Below are 23,300 nucleotides of genomic sequence, written 5' to 3'. Positions count from 1 at the left end.
GTACGATACTTTGCTAAGCCAAATCAAAGTACAATGTGAGCTCATTTTGGCCGAGCCAAAGGCTCTCACGAAGGACGCTCATTTGTGTGTCCGCCCCGCGACTTTAGCTAACTGAGCAATCAACTTTTCCAAGTGTTATACTCCTTAGCCTTGGGCTGGGGTTCATCACAACCGTGCCAGGTTGTCACAACTGACCAACATCTGCTGCAAAAACGGAAACAAAAACTCCAGCTAAGTCTTTGACCTGCATCGGCCCGATTAAATGTGTGAATGAACTTTGCATTTCATTACGTTTCCCTAATTGGGTTGGCACCTTTGCTCATCTCTATATCCGTGAAACAAACTGTGTTATTAACACATCACTACTAATACCGTTGGGATTTACTGATATGTCTGTATTTCTGCTTACATCACTGAAACCAACAGTGGTACAAGGATGAGTAGTGAACCAAGCATCAACACTGAGCATTGCGAGTTGAGGTTTGAGAAGGCTCGACTTAATTCTTGACGGCAGGCAACCACAATCCGTGCATGGGCTGCGATTCCCCAAGAAAGATGCATTTTTACAGACAAAACATTTCAAATATTATTTTACACATTACACTGAATGGGAAACTTATTGTAACGAAGAATACTTTGACTAAAAAGCACTTTATTAAAATATATATTAAGATTTGGTAGGCTCCAGCATCTCCCTGTACAAAACCCCCATTCCCCCCTCTTAAAACGTAATAAATAAACACTTTGCAAAGTTGTATCGATTTATAATAACGAGTTTACAACAAAATCACCACAGCCCCCCTGGCTCCCGCCACCTCTCAACCCACCCCCCACCATTCCCCCACCCCGTACCCCTCACCAATTTACGGTGGAATTCAACAAAATTGTCTTATGGATAGAACAGCACCCACTATAAGAACGTAGAATTTCCACCACTGGCTCAGGGCTGTAAACAGGAGACTAGTACCGCCTCAACGCTTGTCCGAACAAGAAACCACTTTTCAGAAATCAAGATTACTCTGTCGAGTGTTCATTGTGCAGTATAACCGAGGAACCGGGGCAAAGAAGCGTCGCAGTCCAGCGCACGGAGGAGGCCTTCTGTCTTTGCAGACAAGGGCTCTGGCGCCACCACTTCCGTCAAGAAGGCCTTCAGTGCGGGCACGTGCTCGTGCAGCGCCATCACCTGTACTAGGTCCTCGGCACAGCGTTCCACCTCCTTTTCCATCTCCGTGGGAGACCAGGGCTTCGGACTTCCGTCCGTCGCAATCGTCCGCAGCGCTCTCAGCCCTTCCGTGCAGTCTCCCGGAAGCCATAGGGTCTGCAGAAGCTCCAGGACGTGGTGCAGCCGCAGGTAATCCTGCAGCAGCTGCTTCAGGAGGAAGACGAAAACTGCCGGGTTGGCGCAAGAGGACAAGGAGTTGTCCGTGTCCTGATTTCTCTCTGTGGCGAGCACAAGGGTGGTGGTGAACACACAAGAGACTTGTAATATTTGTCTCCGCAATGACAAGGAAAAACTCGCCTATATACTATTGCATAGGCTTTGGTGGTCGTGCTGTATACCTCTCCGATGTGGTTTTAGGGTTAGTTCCTGAAGCTCCCAGCACGTGAAGCGAAACACTGCACATCATGCCAATCACCGCATGGCACAACCCATCGGAGAGAGCTTGTGTATTATGTGATTTGAGCCCTTTTGGCAATACCCTGCCTGATGAGGGCCTCTCCAGGCTCTGGGATATTTGACTAAATTTCAACACGGTGCTGGTTGGCAAAGGCGGGGAGCACAGAAATGAGCGTAGAATAATATTTGTATAATACAAGCTGGCAGTATGCTTGCCGTACATATATTTCAGTCGTATACTCATGTAGCAAAGGTGTTTCGTTACATGCCTTGAGTACAAGCGTATTATCTTCGGATTCCCAGATAAATTGATACAATTTGGCATCATGTAGCATCCAAATGCAACCGCATGTCAAGACGCTGTACAGAAACAGTGGGCATGTTTTATGGAGCAAATGAAGCACTCAGGTCACAGGTAGAGGGGAAAAAAGGAACGTATTGAGCGTGGAGTTTAGCAGGGGCAGTTGACAGCATGAATGGCTGGGAAAATTGAGTTCCAGACAATAGGGGCAGCAGAGGAGAATAAGCGACCTCCCACTGATGAAATCTACTGTGTAGGTTATTGTGATTGCGCCGAGTAGCTCTCCCCGTGTTTTCGGTTTGTACCGCGTGTTGTTCGGCATGACGTCCCATATTTTGCTCCACGTGCTGGAGGCTTCTTCAGGAACTGAATATTTGTGAAGCTGCCAGCACGTGCAACTGAATATCCCTGAAGAGCGATAACAATGTAGCCATAACTGGCGCTTTGGGTGGCAGGTTCGTGCCAGAAAGGTGCCACGTGGTAACCAAAAATAAATTGACTTGACTTGGACGAGTTTTAATTAATGAAAAACTGTAACGCAGGGGATGGAGAACTTACGACCTTCATGTTCATGGTATGTGGCCCATGGTCACTTAACGCCTACCACTTCGAAACGGCCCTCTGGGGCATCACGTCGAACAGCATACGGTATAACCCGAAAACGCATCGGAGAGAAGGTTGCATTTGCAGCAGTGACAAAAGTGAGGAGGACGCTTCGCCGACCGGCGCCGTGCTGGAGCAGGAGGCTGGCGACGTCTCCGTGTCCTCGCGCCAAGGCCTCGGACATCGGCGTACGCCCGTCGACGGCTGCGTGCAGGTCCACGCTCTGGCAGCTCTGCAGGATCTCGCGCACGCACTCCAGGCTGCCGTGGAAGCACGCATCGTGCAGGGGAGTCCAACCGGCGCAGTCTGTAGTCAAGCGCACCGGGGCAATCGGGGCTTAGCTCCCAGACACCCCAATTAACTCTCCAGATGCAACGATGCACTCAAAAGCTGGCGGGGGGGGGTGTCGGAAACGGTGCCAATACGCTCAGAAAGCAGAGTCAGTACGAACTCAAAAAATACCAGAACACAGCTGGCAATATCTTTTCAGTAGGTTATAGCGCACTTGGCCGAAACACGAGAAGCAAAAAAAAAAGTGCACACGAGTGAAGGCAATAATTTATGCGGCGGCTAGGCTCGGTGCGATACATGTGTAAGCAATGAAAAACACGGGGCGCCCTTGACAAGCGGAGCAGAGCGCCGGAGCGAGCACGCCGCGGCGGCGGCGGCAGAGTGGTTGCGTGGCGGCACGGACCCTGCACGTTGATGTCTGTGCCAGGAATCTCCAGCAGCTGCTTCAGCTTTGCGACGTCATTCTTTATACAAGCCTTGTGCAGCCGGGTCTCACCTGTGGCGTACGATACAGTTACACGCACGGGGTATTTCTTAAGCACGGCTGTAACCGATACGTTATTTTCGTTAGCCGGCTCTGCAAACAAAAAGCCCATAAGTTAAAACTTCAAAGCGCGACTGCCAACGCGCATTTAGATGAGGCAAAAGCACTGTGAGCCGCTTTCACCGAAATTGTTAAATATGCAGCGTGGTCATGTGAAAACAAAAATATCAATTGCAATTTTGCAACAACAAAAAAAAAAGGCAATTTAAGAGGTATCACAAGCAATTTGGGACCGCTACGTTTTGAAAACGTGAACCAGATTTTATTCCGTTTAATTATGTTTTTCAAGCGATTTGACTTCACTGTGTTTTATTAAAGGCGTTTTTTGACGAAAATTGGACAACTAAAGGGAAAATAAACAGTATAATGCTGCACCCGGTGTGAAACGTCTAGAAAATGTTACGCTGAAAAGCGTGCACAAAAAGTGTGCTGCCCAAGCGGTTTCGTAAACAGACAGGGAAAAATAAAAGAAAGATGTATTAATGAACGTATCCACCATAGCTGTATTACAAAATCCCCTTCAGACTTCAACTTTCTTCTGGGGTCACTGTGCAAAAATGTTGCGCATGGAAATAATTTTCTTAACAGCCATGTGATCGAGATGCAGTGCACCTGCAACGTCAGTGAACTGGGCTGACAGCTCTCTGCTGAAGTTTAAAACCGCTCGGATTAAAAAAATATATACTTTCTTGTTATGTCGATTCCACCGAGGAAGGGGCGGGGGGGTAGTAAGGGAGGGGGGGGAGAAAAAAGGTCAAAGCGAAATGCAATGATGGATGTCTCTTTGCAACCATAAAGCACCATGGGTAACGGAACACCGTTTTACAAAGAAAATTATATTCTGAAAAGTAGTCTGGGCAACGGCGGCGACTGGAAGGGGACGTGTGGAGTAATTTTAATTTTTTGCACGTTCAACAGAAAACCTCGGTGCCGTTCACGGTGCACGGTGAAGCCAAGCCGAGCGATCACCGACCCACCGTACTGTACACGGCACGGCAGCCTTGTACTCCTGGGGAATGCAAGCTCCTATCATCGTTGGGGGAAATACCCGGTGGTGTTTGTATTGTTAGTTTGAGCACCTGCAGGGCAATCGTTTCATAAGTGCGTCTCTTGTGGCTGCTGCCTTTACGTTTGTGCGGCAGCATTACCCTTGGGGTTGATGCTCTTGCAAGCGCTGCTGAGTACGTCCCCATCGATGGTCTCCAGTGTGTTTACATCCGTCTCCTTGGATTGCTTCCTCAACCGTCCCACCAAGCCATCGTACCTACCAAAACAAAGCGCATGTGTTTTGAGCAGATCCGCGGCGGGCAGTAACAAAAACTTACCGTTAAAATTAATGATTACTGAAGCAATTCGTAAAGGTGTATTGCGGGAAGATAAACTTAAAAGCAGCCATCAAGGCCACCACTGGTCCATGTGATTGTTTTCACGTTATTATATTTGCATGTTGTAAGCTAATAGCCGAAAACTAGATTAACAGAAGTTAACCCTTTCCCATTGCGATGACGTACGTGTACGTCATCAGTTTTTCTTCTGATTCCGTTCCTATGACATAAGTGTACGTACGTGTATGCCATTGGAACGGAACTAAAATAAAAAATGAAATAACTTTATCGGTACCGAGGCTCCCACAAGGCGATGCGGGAGGCCGTGCCACAGTTTGGCGCCAGCTATCATACAGTGCGGTCGTGTCGCTACAGTTCACTGCGTTGAGTACAATGCCTTTAAAAACAACGCCGCTACTCCTCCCTAAATAAAAAAACGTGAACCACTTGCGTGTTCCGAGATTCAGTGGTGAACAGGACCCATCCTGCAACTTGCAGATGTCTCGGATGGGAAAGAGTTAATTTTACCCAGCCTCGCCACTATTGCCCAATGCCACGTCAATATATAGATCAAAAGCCATGATCTATCTACTGCCGGATGAAGCCCTCTCCAAGTCGACACCATCCCTGAAGGGCTACGGATGCAATAATTCGATCTAGATACTGGACAAGAGCTGATCGCATCACTCCATCTCCACACTGGTCATCCTCTTGGGCATGCTTTCTCCGTTGGCTGCCATTCTATTGTCAGTTTCGACCATCGGGCCATCATTTCTTCTGGCTGCACATCCTGCCCAAAGCCCATACGTGTTTATTAACAGCACGACGTTGCATAGAAAAAGTAACAGATTTCTGTGGACGACGTCCATTCTAATTTGCCGACGCATGAACGGCAATCGAACCCCGCGAGCGAATGCTTGGGACAGTTTTGTGGGCGCGCAAAAACTGGTCGCTGCATGAGCTAGGCGCGCGATGCCATGCGGTGATGAACTCACAGCGACAAATTGTCCACTTCACCCGTCGCAGAATAGCACCTGCCCTGCTGTTGGCTCACCCGCTCCGCACTGAATCTCTTGATGCAGAAGTAAGCGGTTTTCTGTGGAGGCGTCAGAGACATTCCAAGCAAATGCTCCTATTCAATCAGCACCAAGCAATTAACTATTCTCCACCAAGCCGGGATTATTTAAGGTGAGCGCACAAAACGCACGTTCGTTTCTTTCTCTCACGGATATTGTGCGCTCTTGAATTGAATAATTGCGTTTATCTATGGGTGGAATGATGCATTCATTCATTAATATCAATTCTTAAGGCCATGCAACATGCATCAAATTTGCACACTTAAGAATATTTTTCAGAGAGTGTAAGCTGTCATGGATTTCCATCACTGCCTGCAACCACTCGAGGTTTGCATATTTAATCGAATTTTAACCCTAGTTCATTTCAAGTATTACTGTCAAATTTGCTCATGGACTGTGATATTTGATGTTTTGTCCACATTACTTAAATGTAAATGTGTACAGCATCTAGAGTTGCTTATAGTACTTAGACGCTATATACATTTTTTGTATTATTATTACCAAACATAGCAATGCCAAAATAGAATTTATTCTCGAATGGCATTGAGAAAATTAAGTGAATCTACAAGCGGTGAATCGTTAATTGTCTATTGATAACACTGTCCACTCTCGATTATCGAGGGTAATGCGGGTAGGGATAGCTCAGAACAAACGAAAAGATAGACAATGCATCATGAGACCTCCTTGCTGGTACCAAAATATCAAAATAGGTTTTTCCCCCTTTTTTCTGGCAACAAAACTGAAACATTTTTACAAGCACCGTTTGAGACGAGGCTCAAAAGAAAGCTGTCTCTGGTGTGGACCAATTAGTTTCAAGGACAATGAATATATTATCAGAGTAGGTTTTTTGTTTGCATTCTGACCACAAGTATTGTGGTTAACGCAGAAACGATTCCTTGTAAAAAGGTTTCAGTTTTGTTGCCAGAAAAAAGGGGAAAAACCTATTCTTATAGACAATGCATACAACACATAATATCAATTAGGCATAAAAAACATCTTAATGTTTACTTACGCAAGAACATAATCAGTTTACTTGCCGAGTGAGGAGCAGCTAATAATCAAATCGGGGCACGAAAATAATTTGTACCCACGTTTGTCGCAAATCTTGCGGTTAATCGGCAGCATGGATAATCCCCCCCAACATATTTGATTGCATGGATCTTATACAACGTACAAGAGGGGTGGGCTACTTACAATCTTTGAGAGGCTGATGGGCATCTTCATGACTTCCGATTTGTTTTGCACGAACATGTGCCACAGCAGCATGTCGCACATGTGCATCCGCAGCCAGGGCGACGTGAGGCTTGTCACGAGGGTCTCCAGGGCAGGCTGCGGGAAATCTGTGCGGGCAACAAATTCACAGGGCTGAGAAGCGATACCCCACTTTTTCCCCGCTGGCACCTCCGATAAGTCAACGTGGGGCTATCACAGTACGGGTGGTTTTCCGCTGGCTATTTTCTATACTGTCCCAAGGAACCAAACTGACGCTCTGGTCTCGCAAGGCCACCTGATTCTGGCTCGAGGCCAAGGAGGGCCCGGGTGGTGGCGCCAATGACCCTTCCATTGCATGTGATGCAGTGGAACACCGTTAGCGTCACGTCGTCATCTACACTCGTCTCTGCTCGTAAACTGCGTGTGACGCAGCATCACCGCATCGTCTCCACGCATCTCGACACGCTCATCGTGCGTGACGTCAGCAGCACGGCTCGGCGTCCGCAGTGGGTAAACAAGCCGGTGCCTCCTGAGCCGCAATGGGCTGCTGGTCCCGGCACATACTTGGATGTGCGGGTTAAAAGAGGTACAAATGTCAGGGTGAAAGCAAAAGCCAAACAAGCAACTCTAAGTGTGTGTCGGCAGACATGAGGCACGCTCACATCTTTGCACGCTGTCAAGTCAAGCCCTGTTGGCCTCACAACATGGACATGCAGTTTCCTTGTTCTACCTGAGCACTCTATGGCCATCTGGTTGGCATGCTTTTGTATGTCCTCCATGGCTCTGCCTCGGTTCCACAGGAGGCTGAACTCCAGCACGACCCCTAGCAAGCACTGCACCAGCCGCAGCAGCTGGTATTCTTCTTGCCGAGTTGCACAAACCTGCCCATTCGGAGCAGAGTAAGGATAAGGATTTGCATGTATATTGCTGTTGCTTACAAGACTAAGAATATCAAAGCAGCTTACATCGCATCTCATCTCAATTCTTTTCAGTGCCCTGTGGCAGTCAAACCAAGGCGACACACAGTGGCAACCGTCCCTACGCGGCACTAGGTGTACACGGCACTGGCTGGTAAAAAACATAAAGTGTGGCATGTGTCTACACGTCCAATCAATGTACAAGCTTAATTGTAGCATTACTCCCTTACTGCCCATCCAAATGGCCATACACCTCTTCCATGATGCAGTAAGCACATGCATACAGCCCTTTAGTCAATCCACTGCTGGATGAGGGACTCCCCACACTGTGCCAGTCCTAGTTATGTAACCCCACTTCGTGAAGTTGGTTCGAGCAGGACGGCTGAAGGAGTGGACCAAAGATATGCAATCATAGAAGTACAGGGGGAAAATGCATTTTACTCCACTGCACTTTGCTACCCACCATGTAGCCATGCAGCCTCTAACACTTCTAATGCATGGTGGTTACCAGTCCAAGCACTATTCAAGCTCAATCCTGGTTAGCTTCTGAGATTGGGCACATTCAGATTTGGTCTCGTTCACTTGGAGGTAGTTTACCAGTCGTATACTAATGGGTACATTTTATGCACCTCACTAATGCATTGATCCTTGTTTGCAAGGATTAATGCATTAGCTTCAAGTGCAGCAAAACGTTCGACATTGTGCTGAACAACACATGGTACAACCTGAACACACATAAGAAAACTATACAGCAGCAAAAGCAAGACACACTATGCAGTAACTGAGTCACATACCCATGCAAGGCATGTTTATTAACGTTTGCAGGTCAGAAAAGGGTTCATCCCGTCCATAGGACGGGCTGGCACCACCTTGCATAAAACATAACCCGGGCGATGCGCAAAGTAAGTCGCAGCGCACGTACACTGTTGTTGTCTTGCTGTGGCGTACGGCGGCAGCAGGCAGATCGCAGCTGAACCATGAAGAAGTCGAACTTGTTGGGTGCCAGCGTGACAGAGCCGGAGTAGATGCAGAAGACCTGCACTAAGACCGACGACCTGTTTGGTCGCAAGCCGTGCGATCCTCTCTCCGTCGCCCTGCTGGTCACACAGTGGTGCCACTTACATTTATCCACAAATACAGGCATCGGCAGCACCACTTCCATTCAAAGCACAATCACATGCACCGGCGGCGCGACTTCCATTTAATCACAAATACAGACTTCACTTAGACATACGCGAGAAAATGAAGATAGGCATTCATAGTGCCCACGTGTGTGTGAGTGCATTACGCGTGATTTAAAAGCATGCTCTCTGCAGGCAAATGCATTTGTGTCAATTGTGATGATTATTTTTGGACCGTGTGAGATGTGGCTTTTTTTCTTTTCAGCGGAACCATGCATGATATCGTGAATGTGCATCATTTAATGCTATTTTCTTCTGCTTCAGTGCAGTGCGTACAATCAAACATCACATAAACAGTACCGCTATAGAGTAAAACTGGCACGCGTGTAATATCTTGCCGCCAGTGTGTGTCGTCACGCTCTCATGCTTCTCGTTGAGACGGGGCCACGCGACATGTGCATTGCCAGGGGCAAGGATATAAAACACAAATAGCTCAGTTTCGCTGAAATAATTTGCAATACTCATTTAAAGTAAATTACCTAATTAAGACGAGTAATTAAGTGCTTTGATGGGCATGTGCTGTTCACGATTGGTGGCTGTGTATTTGAGTATTTATCTCCCGCAATAGCATTGGGACCTGTAGCTCCAGTACAGCTGAGAGTTCCGTGTTCCATAACACAACCTTGGAAGCTGATGGGTCAGTAAACGCTTCTGATCGGGCCATGAAATACATCTAGTTGCCATAAGAAATACACTTGACATAAGAAATATACCTGATCAAGTCATGTCATAGAATTGAAAAGACATTTAGAGAATAACAAAGGATATAACATATGCAACGTATGTTCATTAGCTACAAGTACCTTGTGTTCAGTTCAAAGAGCTCAGCTTCAAACAGTTTACAAAAGCAGACCAAGAGCTGGCTGTAGACCTGCTGCTTTTGTCTGGTGCGGTCATCCCCATTCACGCAGGTGCTGCGCCGACACACACACACAAGGGACATGCACTTCACCGCTACATCCCAGCACGCAGCCCAAGTAACCATGTGCTCCAACCAACAGCTTAACACCATGACGTAACGCCCCCCCCACCCGCCGCCCCCCACCCCACCCCCAGCACCCCACACCCCCAGCCAGCGCTCTCGAAACGCCCATCACCACGGTCTACAAATTCTGCAGCCTAATCACTCAATTACAATATCTGAGAGCCAAGTGTTGTACCTGATGAGGGTCTTAAGCAGAGCCCAGCAGCCCTCGCAATCCTCCGTGTCGTCAGGCATGCGGAGAAGCCACAGGTAATAATCGCTAAACTGCCAGTGGACCCAAGGAGGGTAAATTGCCAGCAGCAAATCGAAAATTCTGCAGAATTGCTCCATTAGCTTCTTGTCGTTTTTCTGCAGAGACACATTGTTTTCGCAATTACACGGGCTGCATATTTGGGCAACCGGCGGTGAAGCAGCAGTGTAATGATAACAGTAAACTGACCATTTTGGGGAGAATGGTGCACAAAGCAATATCAAACAACATGTGGTTATGCTGCCGACTGCTCAAACACAATGATTTTATGCCGATAGCAAAGCTGGGATTACCATTTTCTCGCTAAATGTATCAGAAACAAAGGCTCGTGCGGAAATTGCTTTGGCGCGAACTCACAACTTTATTTAAATGCCCTCAAAAGTGTGAGAGAAAAAAAAGCATCAACAAAAAAAGACGAAGATCTCGCTTGTTCACAACCGATTTGTATTCCGAAGGCGAAAGTGTTGTTCGTGAACAATTTATTGAGGTCAGCTCAGCACAGGAGGTGGGAGCAGGCGGCCAGCATGATTCCTGGTGTTACCCTGACAAAGAAGCGCGATGGACTCTTGGTGAACAGCCCTTACTCCACTTGTTTGTAACAGAATTAGTCAACATGAATTAAGCTCTTGCACTAAAGGACATTAATAAGCCGCGTTCACAAAGCGGCCGCGCTGGTTGGTGCCGGGGGGGTTCGAAGTTTTGAAATCCCTTTGAAGTTGCGCTGGGTTTACGCCAGCGTTTCTGTGCACTGCAGATACTAAAACTATCCCGGGAAGGCGCTCAGACTGCTGACTAGACAAAGCTTAGAAAGCACCTCCGCCGGCATGTTAAGTTGCGCTACACCAGACACTTATGTCCGCTTTGTCCTTCCCTTACCCACGTTAATGTGCACTTGAGTACCGGCATTCAGTTCCTTTATAGCCTCCGTGTGAATAGGGCCCCGCAGTAATTAAGAAGTGACGGGGAGGGAACCTCTTACCTTCAGAATGTGCTTTAGAATGTTCTGTAGTGTGCCTGCAGGAGGGCAATAGAGAGGTGACCTTGTCAGGTAGCCCTCAACCTCTTGCAAAGCCTCAAAATAAAAACCACATTCCACCAGGCTCTCCATTTTCTTAGCCGTCAATTCATCCAACAGCCACTGCTTTCCCTTCAGAGCAACCAAGAAAACAAGAGAGAACGCTTCAACAAAAACACGCGCACACGTTCGAGCGTTACATTCAGCTCACAAATAAGCATACCTCTGAAAAGCTGATCGGGTGGATCCGAACGTAGCCTGACGTAATGCTAACGTAAGAACTCTAAGGGAGAGGGAAGGAGAGAAGAGAGAAAATCATTAATTGCTGCGAACCTCAAGGAAATGTTAAATTACGCTTCGATGAAGTTCTGGGTGGAACACATACAATAAAGCCTCGCATATCTGACCGTCACAAATCCACTCGAACTAATTAACCACCGACAACATATAGTGGGTGCTTTCGTATTTTCAGATGTTCACAATCCAAACATTTCACACACATTACTGTATTGATATAATCTTGAATATACTGACTTACTTCTAAAGCACAGTAAAGCATTTTCCATGTGCTTTAAAGCGGTGTGCACTGTATTGTTGTTCGCCAACATATTTGTACACGGTGAAAACGTCACAGATGTTGACATTCCCGACTATGCATCAATCCACAGCAAGCCGGATATATACGACGTTGTACTGTACTCTGTAGCACACTCACATAAAAACGACTGCGGTTTTATGTCGGCAGAGCGTGGGCAAAAATCCCGCGATGAGAAAACACCACGCGCATTACCGAGGCCAATTAAAAACAAATAAGCAATTTGCACTACATTTTAGGCTCGAGTCACACCATGCCGTCATCAACACACAATTTCCATACTGATTCACAAAGTCGGCACAGCATACCTTATTAGATGTGCTCAAGACGTTCTGGATTATTGTACGCATTTCGTTTCCTGGGTCAACGGCACACGTCTGGGAGGAAAGGTGGTTTTGCTCGCTGCCTGCTGATGCCGGACCCAGGCAATGTGTGAATGCTGGGGGGTTGCTGAACATGCTGCAATGTTTGCTCTCGCTGCCAGCCTTGCTAGGTCCCTGGGAACACACCAAAGGAACATTAAGGTTTATAACAAGCTATAGAATTACATCCTAGTATGTGAAACAGACTTGTCAACATGCATAAATGATAAATGCAACTTTATAAGTTGGAGAGATTAGACAACACATCATTTTTTTTAAGGTGATTGGTAAGATACAATACATGTTCAGACCTTTGTCAATCCACTGCTGGATTAAGCCCTTCCCTCGCCACATCAGTCATTGGGGTTGTTTGACCACACTTCACCACACTGGTCAGTGCAAGTTGGTGAAGGAGAGTAGCCGAGAACCAGTTAAGATATCCCTCAGCACTGTTAGCCAGGGGTATGAATGTAACTCTGGTCACCGTGTTCATAGTGCAGTGCACTAACCACTGTGCCATCATGCAATCCATTACTAATTTGAGCGTTATAAAATGCTGGTAAAGTCACGTATGTATAATTTTTGTTTTATTAATTTTTTTTTTTATTTCTACATATAATTCTACATATTATTTCTACATACCGAAATAACCAATGAATATTGTAATTCCTGAAGTCACGAAAGCTTCAATTCTAGATTGGTCCTTACATTTTTCACTTCGTAATTTTACTATCATAATGCAATGATCAACACGTAACCAAAACATTGTAAGCACTGGTTAAGTAAGCCGCCTGTCTCCTCTTAACCTCTCGTGGAGGTAAGCACATGGACCTGACACTGGATTAGGATGCAAGGAACATCGTGAAACACAATAGCCCCTCCTCCTGAGAAAGCAGTGCACAAAGCAATGAGTATTGGGACAGCTGTGTATGGTGGTGTCGCAAGGGTTATGTTTACTGGACATCTGTGATCAAGAGCTTCATAGCTCAAGATTCAGATATTTACTTTCATCACATGGGGTGTAAAACTACATTCAAATGTGCTTAGTACAAAATCCACGGAGCATTCAGATGACACAATAACATCGGTAACATCTCGGCAATACCTGACGCAGATAGTCAGCGATGTATTTCACGCTATAATGGGGGACGTCAAAGCGACTTGACTCCAAGGGATTTGTGTCGCAGTTGATATCGTTGAGTACGTGCGTGACCACAGCGTCGGAGGTTGACGGACTCCCTTCGTACACCACAGCCTTCCCTGCTTTCAGTATCCTATGTGCAAAAGTAAACCACATCCCATGGAAAATGTACACATAGCAACAAAACCCTTCGCAGATATGTACATATAAATATATATATACTTATATGGTGGAACAGGTTAGTCCTAGTTTATTGGTTGTACTAGATGGTTCTGTTTGCTTATAATACTTTTTACATAATGTAACATAATTGCACATTCATCACATCAGACCACTTATTTTAGGCGCAAGACTGGAGGACATTTTTTTAATTCTGACAACTGTTTGATGCGGGGTTGTAACTACCAACAAAACGTCATGCCCAATTGTTACATGTTGTGGATTGCTCTCCAACCCACATGCGTGCTGAAGAAATAATACGATGGCATGTTTGTTCACGGGGCAACTTTATTAATTCGCTGTGTCGGCCGGCGGAGGGTGTCAGACCCAAAAATCTATTTTTATTCATATTGGTGGCAAAAACCTCCGTGCTTAAATGCGTGTCTTTATTTTATCTTGGCCACCTCTCTGCCCCCATTACCCCAGATAATTGATAGTTGACCAAGCCATCACACAGCGAGCGGCCATGTGAGCTCTGGCAACCGTCACTATATTTGTCTTGTTTGGACATGAACTAAAAAAAAATTTCAGCACACGGAGCGAAACAATACGAGTTACAACCCGAAATAACATCTGAGAGCTGTGCAGCACAATAGCAAAAAAACACAAAAGTATTAAGAATATTGCTTGCCTGCAGAACGTAAGTAGCCTGCTCATATCACTTATGTCCAGCACGACTTTCCAGCCCTGGAAGGCTCCCGATGACCCTCCTGACTGGATGTGTCTCCTCCAGTCGCGGGCGACCAGCTCGAAGTCAGATGTGGCACCGCCAGAATTTCCCCACTCATAGAAGCTTTCTTCCAGCCAGAAGCCAGCGCTTGCACTCTTTCTTAAATAATCCTCCCGCAGAATCCAAACTCCTGCAGGAACACTCACACACACACGGTCCTTCATTACAAATCGCCTTCACCATGTACAACAGACATGGAACGATTCATCACAACTCCTCCCTTGTCCCCGACACCAGTAATTTTCACATTCTGCGGTAACAAATCCTCATCATCTTAAATTTCGATTTAAAGCTTTCGTGACTGCAGGGATTCATCTTCTTGGTTCTTTCAGTAAAGTCACGTAAAATGGAAATAATAAAATAATTAAATTAAACATTAAATAATTATTTTATTATGTTTTTTATTATAAAACAATTACTTTATTATGTTTAATTTTTATTATTTTATTATTTCCATTCTACGTGACTTTACCGAAAGAACCAAGAAGACCTCATCATATTCATCCAATATAAATCCACTGATGGATGTAGCAATCCATATAGCACCTGCAAATGAACAGATTTCATCGCTCCATCTCCATGGTAAATGTACTCTCAGGCACGTTCCCTCCTTTGGCTGTTACTCCGTCAATAGTCATGACTACCGACAATTATTACTTCTTGCAAAGTGTTCTGCCCAAGCCCACTTACACACTTAAGCGGTTGTGCTTTCGCTACGTTGTCCCCTCCTGAAGAAGGACGCCTGTGTTGCGCCCGCAACATCGTGATTAAATGTAGTTGTTTTAATTTATTACATTTTATTTTTTACCTACGTGACTTTACCGAAAAAAACAAAGAGTACAAGCCCACTTACTTAAAAAAAAGTCACGAGCTTGCTTTATGTTCTCTAATGGCATTCTATAAACATGTTCCTCTCTATCTGTAAGTATCTGTAAGTATAATTAACAGCATAACCAAATAATTAAATAATAAATAATAATAAATAATTTTGCAAATACATGTGTTCTATTTTCAGTGTTCCTCTTTCTTTTCTCAGTGTAATTACTTTGTATATGTACATAACATATTAATTACTTCAGTATATCACAAATTGGCCATACATTATTTTGTACTGAATTACCATTTCAAAGTTATGGTAATCCCAGGCATGGATGTTGCATGCTTATTTGCAGTTTTGTTTAAGTATATAAACAGCACCATTCAAACACAGCTCTGCACAAGCACATGTAGCATATATATTAATTCCTGTAGATTGTAGATTATTTTATATCATAACACTCATTGAGATGATTAATTTATCTTTGATGGTGCAGTGGTAAGCACACTGCACTCTGAAGCTGGTAACCCGAGTTAGATTACCAGCCTCAGCTAATGAGTAGTGACTTATATATTGGCTTCTCCCACCTTCACCAACCCGCATTGACTCGCGTCGTAAAGTATAGTTCAACAACCTCCATAACCAACACGGCATCTGAAGGCCTTTATCCAGATGAAGGGAAAATTAACAATTAACTTGATAAACATGAACACAACACTAGATCTGACAGTACCAACCACCCCAATAACAAAATTGTATTCATACCTGCAGCACAGGCTGAGAGATACTTCTCACTGTAGTTCGGTTTCGCAATGATCATGTGCGTGCAATCTGTGTCAAAAACCTGAGAAGACCCATGACACAAACAGGAAAAACCACGTCACTTGAGAAGGCAATTGTATAGATCTTATTTTGAACGGTCGTGCGATTAAACTGTGAGAAATGTTGTATCCACGTTTGGGGCCATTCTCCAAAGAGTGTTCATCAAATATATATTTTTCAAACTACCTTTTTCATTATCAGTCAATTAAGCAAATGAAGATTAAAGATATATTTTAAAGGATATTTTTTGTACTGTCATAGGTGAACAGGCACCGATGCTGCAGTTGTAGCATTTATTAATTGAATAATGCTGCCACTATAAAAAAAAAGTCTAAATTTGGTGGCATGATGCAAATAAACATGCAACATTCTGCCTGTAGCACTGAGGTGGAAAAGTGGTGACTTAAGTCAACCTTCTATTAACCACAGCCCAAAATGGAGATTCAACATATGAGGCCCCTTAATGTAAGAAGTTAAGATTTACTCACATGTATTACTCTGACTTTTTCAACAACGAAGATAAACACTGCTACTACATATTGATCGTGATATAAAAAAAAAACTTCATCATTCATAAAATATACATTTGTGAAAAAAATGTTGATTCAATCTTGTTTGACACCGTTGAAGTGAAAAAGGACCAGATGACTGTATAAGAAGTATGCACAAGCACCTTGTCAGGCAAGAGGCGTCCCTCCAATTTCAGAATCAACTTCTCCAGCTTAACTTTCATCGTCCACACAAAGCCAGAAATCTGGAAATTCCGGAACTGAGCAGGAGGCAGCGCCATCTGCTCCACAAGAAGAATTGTTCAGAGAATTAAACAAACTTGATTTGTGACACTGAATTGATGGAGATGCACAACTACAAAACAACAAACAATACAGCGTGCATTCGTCAATAACACTGCCCTGAAAGGAAAACATATCATAGGTGACGTGTCAGGCAAGGGCCCTTCATCAGAGCACATAGAGAGGCCAGACACAGTGGCGAAGCATTAGAGACTGCACTTTACACGATGTGGCCTGATAAAAATCTAGCTTTCGATTTAAAGCTTTCATGACTGCAGGGATTCATCTTCTTGGTTCTTTTGGTAAAGTCACGTAGAAGGGAAATAATAAAATAAATAATATTAAACATAATAAAACAATTCTCACGACGTTTCGGCCACAACGGCTGCTTGTGTTGTGGCCGAAACGTCGTGAGAATTATTTTATTATGTTTTATTTTTATTATTTTATTATTTCCCTTCTACGTGACTTTACCGAAAGAACCAAGAAGAAAAATCTAGCCCTTAATTTTTTTCCAGATGACCAGTTTTTTAAATTAAATTTTTAACAATCAAAATATAAAAAAAAAACTAATTTGTGTTAAAGTCAAATTATAATATGACGGTGGCACGTTGAATTATGGGAAGAATTGTGTTTGTGAGGTCAATGGATAACATACTTACTAATACATTCCTGGGATCAATTATCATATGAAACAGGAAGAGTCGATGGGACTGTGTGTGTCCTATATTCCTGGACCTTGCAAGTGGAGTAGAGGCATTCATGGGAAGCTATTTGAATAAAAATCTAATGTGAAAAAGTACACCAAATATTAAACCAAAAATTGACGTGTCTCACACTTAATAACAATAAAGCTTTAGGTGAAGGTGAGACATTAAGTTCTACCAGGTGAACAGTATTCGGTTTCATTGTTATTTTTATGGTCTCATTCCCACCTGAAATGATCAGACTTGATAATGCCTACGTTGACAGAGTGAATCCTCGTGACAATCACACGGGAATTCTTATTCATCCAAAGATTAAAATTTGAACGGGTGGAGGGGGTCAAGGACATGGCAAGTCTATTCTTTAATCCTCATTACAAAAAAAAGTTTAAAAACATTATCAGTGGTAATGTAAGTTTAATCATTGCCTCCTTGCTGTAAGGCTTATTTGAATATCCCAAGTGGGGATTCCCAATTACCTTCTGTAATGAGTTACCAGCTGCGTGGCTACCCAGTGTGCGGGCAGTGCAATTGTACTGGGGGCCAGAAGAGCGAATGTGCCAGTCAACGAAGAATGGGGTAATCTGACAGGTGGGATCCCATTTCATTCCTTACACCATGCTAGACCACTGAGTATTAGGTACAGCATACTGTAATAACGATACATCGATGCATCAAACTTAATTCCTGTACATGCATGGAAGTCTCTCAGAAATTATTAAGCGTTATTTCGTTTTTACAAATTACACTCAAACGATATGGGAAAAAAAGAACCACAAAACAAGACACGGCCATCGATCCTTCTTAATTCATGGAATCCTTCTGGGTGAGGGCAGTAAATGGTCACCTGCTTTTGAGAATTTTGCTGGCACCCGTTGGCCAATGTTGTCTGTCTGGAGCATGGCTGTGTACTACATCTGATATTAATGCAAAACACTAACGGGACGCTCTGCTGTGATAGGGTTTAGGGGAAAGGCCAATCTTGTTATCATTGATGCATAGACTTTGATGGAGACATGCAATGCAAATGAGGTATGTACCGTATCCTCAGTGTGTTAGATACACGTTTTTGAAATCAATGAACGTGCCAATCCACTGCTAGATGAGTGCCTCCCCACACCGTGCTGGTCATGAGGATTATTTGCTCATGCCGTTACCACGCTACTCAGCACGTGTTAGTGAGGCCAGCCAGCACAGACGTGGAAGCACATCAGTACAGCGTCACAATTTGCTACACGGCCCTCTGCAGACAACATAATCTCCGCAAGCCTATAACACCTGCTATGCATGGAAGGGGTAACAACCAAAGCACTATGGCAGGATCAACGTTACAAAAAAAGTCGTAAATGAAGGCACGTGTTCATCATCTACATGTTTGCTCTATGTATGTGAGATGATATGGTTGATTTTAAAATATACATCTCAACCCTAAAATCTGGCAGGACCCTCCTGAACGTTGATTCAGCGCCGGCTATGGCAGGGATGCGTGTGCTGGCTATGACGATTTCTTTCCAATTCTAATTCAAACATCAATTACACGTAGATTTGTGGCCCAGAACGTGATTGCCACAATGAATAACTTACAGCGCACTAATTGCAATATAAACATCCGTGGTTTTGCGACGGGGCGTGTGATAATTACGTGAATCGACAAAGGTTTAGGTATAAGCAAACCACCACTGCGAATTCATTGGCTCCTCTCAGCCAAATTACTTCGCGGGACCCCAAAGCAACAGCATTTGGACTTGTTTCGACCTTCCCGGGTCTCATCAGCCTGTGAGGCTCGTTAAATACTTTTGGATAAACCAGTGGGAGGTTATCTATATATATAATGGAAATCTATATCTATAAAAGGAAAATTTGTGAATGTGTGTCTGTTCGAAATGTTTAGCATACTTCCCGACATGCTACAAACTTGAAATTTGGCATGTGGGTAGCTTCCAAACTGTACACAATGCAAAATGTATAAAAACAGACTTTTGTATTTTGGGGGGCGCAATAATGGATATATTTTGCACGGCAATTGACCCGCACGCGGCAGTGTTACACAATGTGCCTTCAAGACGTCAGCACTCAGCACCCCCCAACCTCCCACCCTCGGCCGTGTTATTAATTCAAGACAAGAATCCAAGTCCCGGGCTAAGCCGGGTAGTTGAAGCTCGTTCTGGAAAAAGCAGGAGATTGATTCCCCCATCTCTCAACTTTGGGGCCCCTGCACGCACAACATGCATATCGTATAGGCCAAGTCAACATGCGTGATTGTGCGGAAATGTGGACTGCTTCTGTCTCAACATTCAATTCACATTTGATATGTTATTCCGTTCGCCGTATTATTTTTTCCCAAAGCATTATCAATTAATCGCTGTACTTTTCCATTAATCGGCACGCGTCGTCAGTGTACACACAGGCAACCCAACGCGTTTAATAACAAACCGCGCACAAACCCGCATGTCAACGAGACACAAGAGTAATCGATTTCCGTCGAAGCGTACCGTGGAGTTGCCCACACACCACCACCACTACCACACCGCACGCGCCGCGAACTTCAAAAGCCGCCGGTCGACATCGCCCATTGGGGGTCAACTCGTATCCGGTGACGTCAGCCGCGATGAGAAATCGTAGACCGGATTAGATTCAGGGGGGCGGGGCTTGGCCAGATCAGCCAATCGCGTCGCGGCTTTAATGTTTGGCTTTGACCAATTGGAGCGCGTTGGAAGCGACGTCAGGCGTGCGAGCGCGCTAGGAAATGTAAACGCACGTTTGTTATAAATGTTGTTGTTGTTTTGGGGCCGTCCATAAATGACGTCACGCACCTATGGGGGGGGGGTCAGACATTTGTGACGATGTGTAACGAAGAGGGGGGGGGTGAGAAATGTGACGTCACATCAAAATACGCAACTTTAAATAAATGTAGACAACACGTTCTACTTAATACTGGTAGGAACCACCTGGTTCCACCAACCAACAGGGGATTATTGTGTCCGTCCGTCGTGCATCAAAAAATGGGAGGGGTGGGGCTGGTGGGGAGGGGCTGGGTGGGGAGGGTGGGCAGGGGCTGGTTGGGGAGGGTGGGGCTGGGTGGGGGGTGGGAGGGGTGGGGCTGGGTGGGGAAGGGCTGGTCACCCCGTGGTGCCCTTATAAAACTCAACGTTTAACCTACTCACGTCGGCTTGTGCACGCCCTCACAGTCGGGCATATTTGCGGAATACACCACGCCGCCGTTGACCCTGGCCATTGACCGAGCAACCCAACGTTCCTACCAGCTGCCTCCGCAGGAATGTGTTTAAATTGACTTTTTAATAAATGTTTTCTCCTACAAAATCAGAGTGCAACGCCACATTAAATACGCACTACAATGACAATAGTTTAAAGCGATTTGAAGCATGTTTTATATATTTGGGGGGGGGAGGGGCAGAGCTTTGTGACGTCATATTTGAGGGGGGGTCTGACTTTTTGTGACGCCGTGTGATTGGGGGGGTCAAAAATCGTCCACAATCGCGTGACGTCATTTATGGACGGACCCTAAGCCACTCTGTTGAGATGTTATTTGTGGCCAGGTGGCTTCTAAAACATTTGTTAAATGCCTCGGTGGGCTTTACCTGGTTCTTTCGGTAAAGTCACGTAGAAGGGAAATAATAAAATAAAAAATTTTAAACCAATATTTTTTTAAAATAAAAGTAATAAACCAATATTATTTTATTATTTCCCTTCTACGTGACTTTACCGAAAGAACCAAGAATATGAATCCCTGCAGTCACGAAAAGTTTAAATCGAAAAATAGATACTATAGTTGCATATTTTTTACGTGATTTGTTTACATCTATACTCGGAACTCTCTCGTGTTTTTGGATGTGTGAAAAAAAGAGCCTTGTAAGCTACTCTTTGGTTTTTTCGGTAAAGTCACGTAGGTAAAACAATAAAATAAATGAAAACTAAATTAAATCACGACGTTACCTACGTGACTTTACCGAAAAAACCAGAGTATCAATCCTTGCAGTCACGAAAGCTTCAAATCTAGACTGAAGCTTTGTAGTTCATCGGATTCCCTCCAAGCACAGTTCCTATTATGACCGTTACATTGATTTTATAGCTTTATTTAGGTGATTTCGAAAACGTATGGTTTAGCCATGTTTGTTTGTTGAAGTACAGAGGTATGGTTGTTATTGTTTGACTTGCATCCCACTGGGATTTTTGCACACAGCATTGATATACGGTGCTTTTTTCTGGAAGACTTTGCTGTTTTTTCCTGGATTTTTCTGCGTATTCACTTTAAGATGTTCTTTGTTCATGTTTTTGTTTGTTGCGATTGTACCCGAGTCAAGAGCCGCATGGCTCACAAGTCGAAATGAAACTGAAAAAAACAAAAAAATATTTTCTCGAGACGCACGACACTTGCGACGTCATCGCCCGTGAGGCCCTGCAAGCGGCCATATTGCGTGGGGAAGACGCGCGCGTGATTGGCTAGCGTGTGGCCGATGCGACGTCACGTGACGGCAATGGTCGCCCCCTCCCCGCCCGCAGCAATATGGAGTGGGGCGGGGGGGGGGTGTAAGGCTCCCATAGCAATATGGCCGCCGCTCATCCCCTCCGCGTGGTTGTTGCGCATTGTCGCCCCCCCACGCCCCCCACCATATCCCAGGGTAACGGAGACGCGGAGACTTGTGGAGGTAATGCCGATGGCAGGGCTCTGTGTGAGTGCCGGCTATGGTCGGGCTGTGTGTGTGGCTATGGCAGGGCTGTGTGTGTGGCTATGGTCGGGCTGTGTGTGCCGGCTATGGCAGGGCTGTGTGTGTGGCTATGGCAGGGCTCTGTGTGCTGGCTATGGCAGGTCTGTGTGTGTTTGTGCCGGCTATGGCAGGGATGTGTGTGTGTGCCGGCTATGGCAGGGATGTGTGTGTGTGCCGGCTATGGCAGGGCTGTGTGTGTGGCTATGGCAGGGCTGTGTGTGTGTGCTGGCTATGGCAGGGCTCTTGTGTGCTGGCTATGGCAGGGCTGTGTGTGTGTGTGCCGGCTATGGCAGGGATGTGTGTGTGTGCCGGCTATGGCAGGGATGTGTGTGTGTGCCGGCTATGGCAGGGCTGTGTGTATGGCTATGGCAGGGCTCTGTGTGTGTGGCTATGGCAGGGTTGTGTGTGAGTGCCGGCTATGGCAGGGCTGTGTGTGTGCTGGCTATGACGTGTGTGAAATTCTTTCCAATTCCATAAATGACACAGTGACGGTAAAAACTAAATATACACAGCATACTGCTACATCCGTACGTGACGTCACTGCAAAAAAGCCCCCCCCCCCTTCATTAATATCCATGCGCACGTGGAAATGTACTCGAACGCACAAGAAGGGAGCGCATGCCACACCTCTCCCCTAATTAATAATCATGAGCGGGTGACGTCACTCCACATGCCGCACCCCTCCACAATAACCATTAGCGGGTGACGTCATTCCACATGGGGCAACCCCCCCCCCCCTCATTAATAATCATGAGCTGAACAATTTTTCTATTGAATATTTCAGATTTACTGCAATATACACCCGTCCTTGGACGGGCAAAAAAGCTCGTTCTTATATAAACATCAATTGCAGATAGCTTTGTGGCGCAGAACGTGATTGTAATGTTCAATAAATTACAGCCCTTGATTGCTGAGGGGGCGTCCATAAATGACGTCACGCGATTTTTGACGATTTTTGACCCCCCCCCTCGGCACACGACGTCACAAAAAGTCAGACCCCCCCCCCTCAAATATGACGTCACAAAGCTCTGCCCCCCCCCCCCAAAAAAAGTGCTTCAAATCGCTTTAAACTAT

General features: G+C 45.2%; 2 protein-coding genes across 4 annotated transcripts in view; one reads left to right on the top strand and one right to left on the bottom strand.

Annotated features, from left to right (window-relative positions):
• Positions 1 to 864: 864 nt before the first annotated feature.
• SLF1 (SMC5/6 complex localization factor 1) lies at positions 865 to 20,070 on the bottom strand. Of its 2 annotated transcripts, none has more exons than XM_078874439.1 (18): positions 19,992 to 20,070; positions 16,678 to 16,794; positions 15,948 to 16,026; positions 14,267 to 14,495; positions 13,381 to 13,549; positions 12,222 to 12,410; positions 11,542 to 11,601; positions 11,283 to 11,450; positions 10,229 to 10,401; positions 9,872 to 9,982; positions 8,810 to 8,984; positions 7,701 to 7,851; positions 6,953 to 7,098; positions 5,678 to 5,778; positions 4,506 to 4,621; positions 3,217 to 3,309; positions 2,643 to 2,828; positions 865 to 1,440 (listed from the first exon to the last, which is right to left on the bottom strand). In XM_078874439.1, the coding sequence occupies exons 2-18, from the start codon at positions 16,792 to 16,794 to the stop codon at positions 1,031 to 1,033; spliced, it is 2,673 nt and encodes an 890-aa protein (XP_078730565.1). In that variant the 5' UTR covers positions 19,992 to 20,070; the 3' UTR covers positions 865 to 1,030. The 2 variants fall into 2 exon arrangements, with proteins under 2 accessions (XP_078730565.1, XP_078730566.1); XM_078874440.1 differs by having other exon boundaries at positions 8,810 to 8,981.
• A 2,057-nt stretch (positions 20,071 to 22,127) lies between these two features.
• KIAA0825 (KIAA0825 ortholog) overlaps positions 22,128 to 23,300 on the top strand; it is a 69,365-nt gene continuing 68,192 nt past the window's right edge. For both annotated transcript variants that reach the window (XM_078874436.1, XM_078874434.1), the window contains exon 1: positions 22,128 to 22,166. The gene's annotated coding sequence lies outside the window, so the exon portion shown is untranslated. The remainder of the gene's footprint in view (positions 22,167 to 23,300) is intronic.

Source organism: Lampetra fluviatilis, chromosome 39, assembly GCF_964198595.1.
Source record: "Lampetra fluviatilis chromosome 39, kcLamFluv1.1, whole genome shotgun sequence".
In the NCBI taxonomy this organism is placed as follows: domain Eukaryota; kingdom Metazoa; phylum Chordata; class Hyperoartia; order Petromyzontiformes; family Petromyzontidae; genus Lampetra; species Lampetra fluviatilis.
This window is presented reverse-complemented; position numbering and strand designations above follow the sequence as displayed.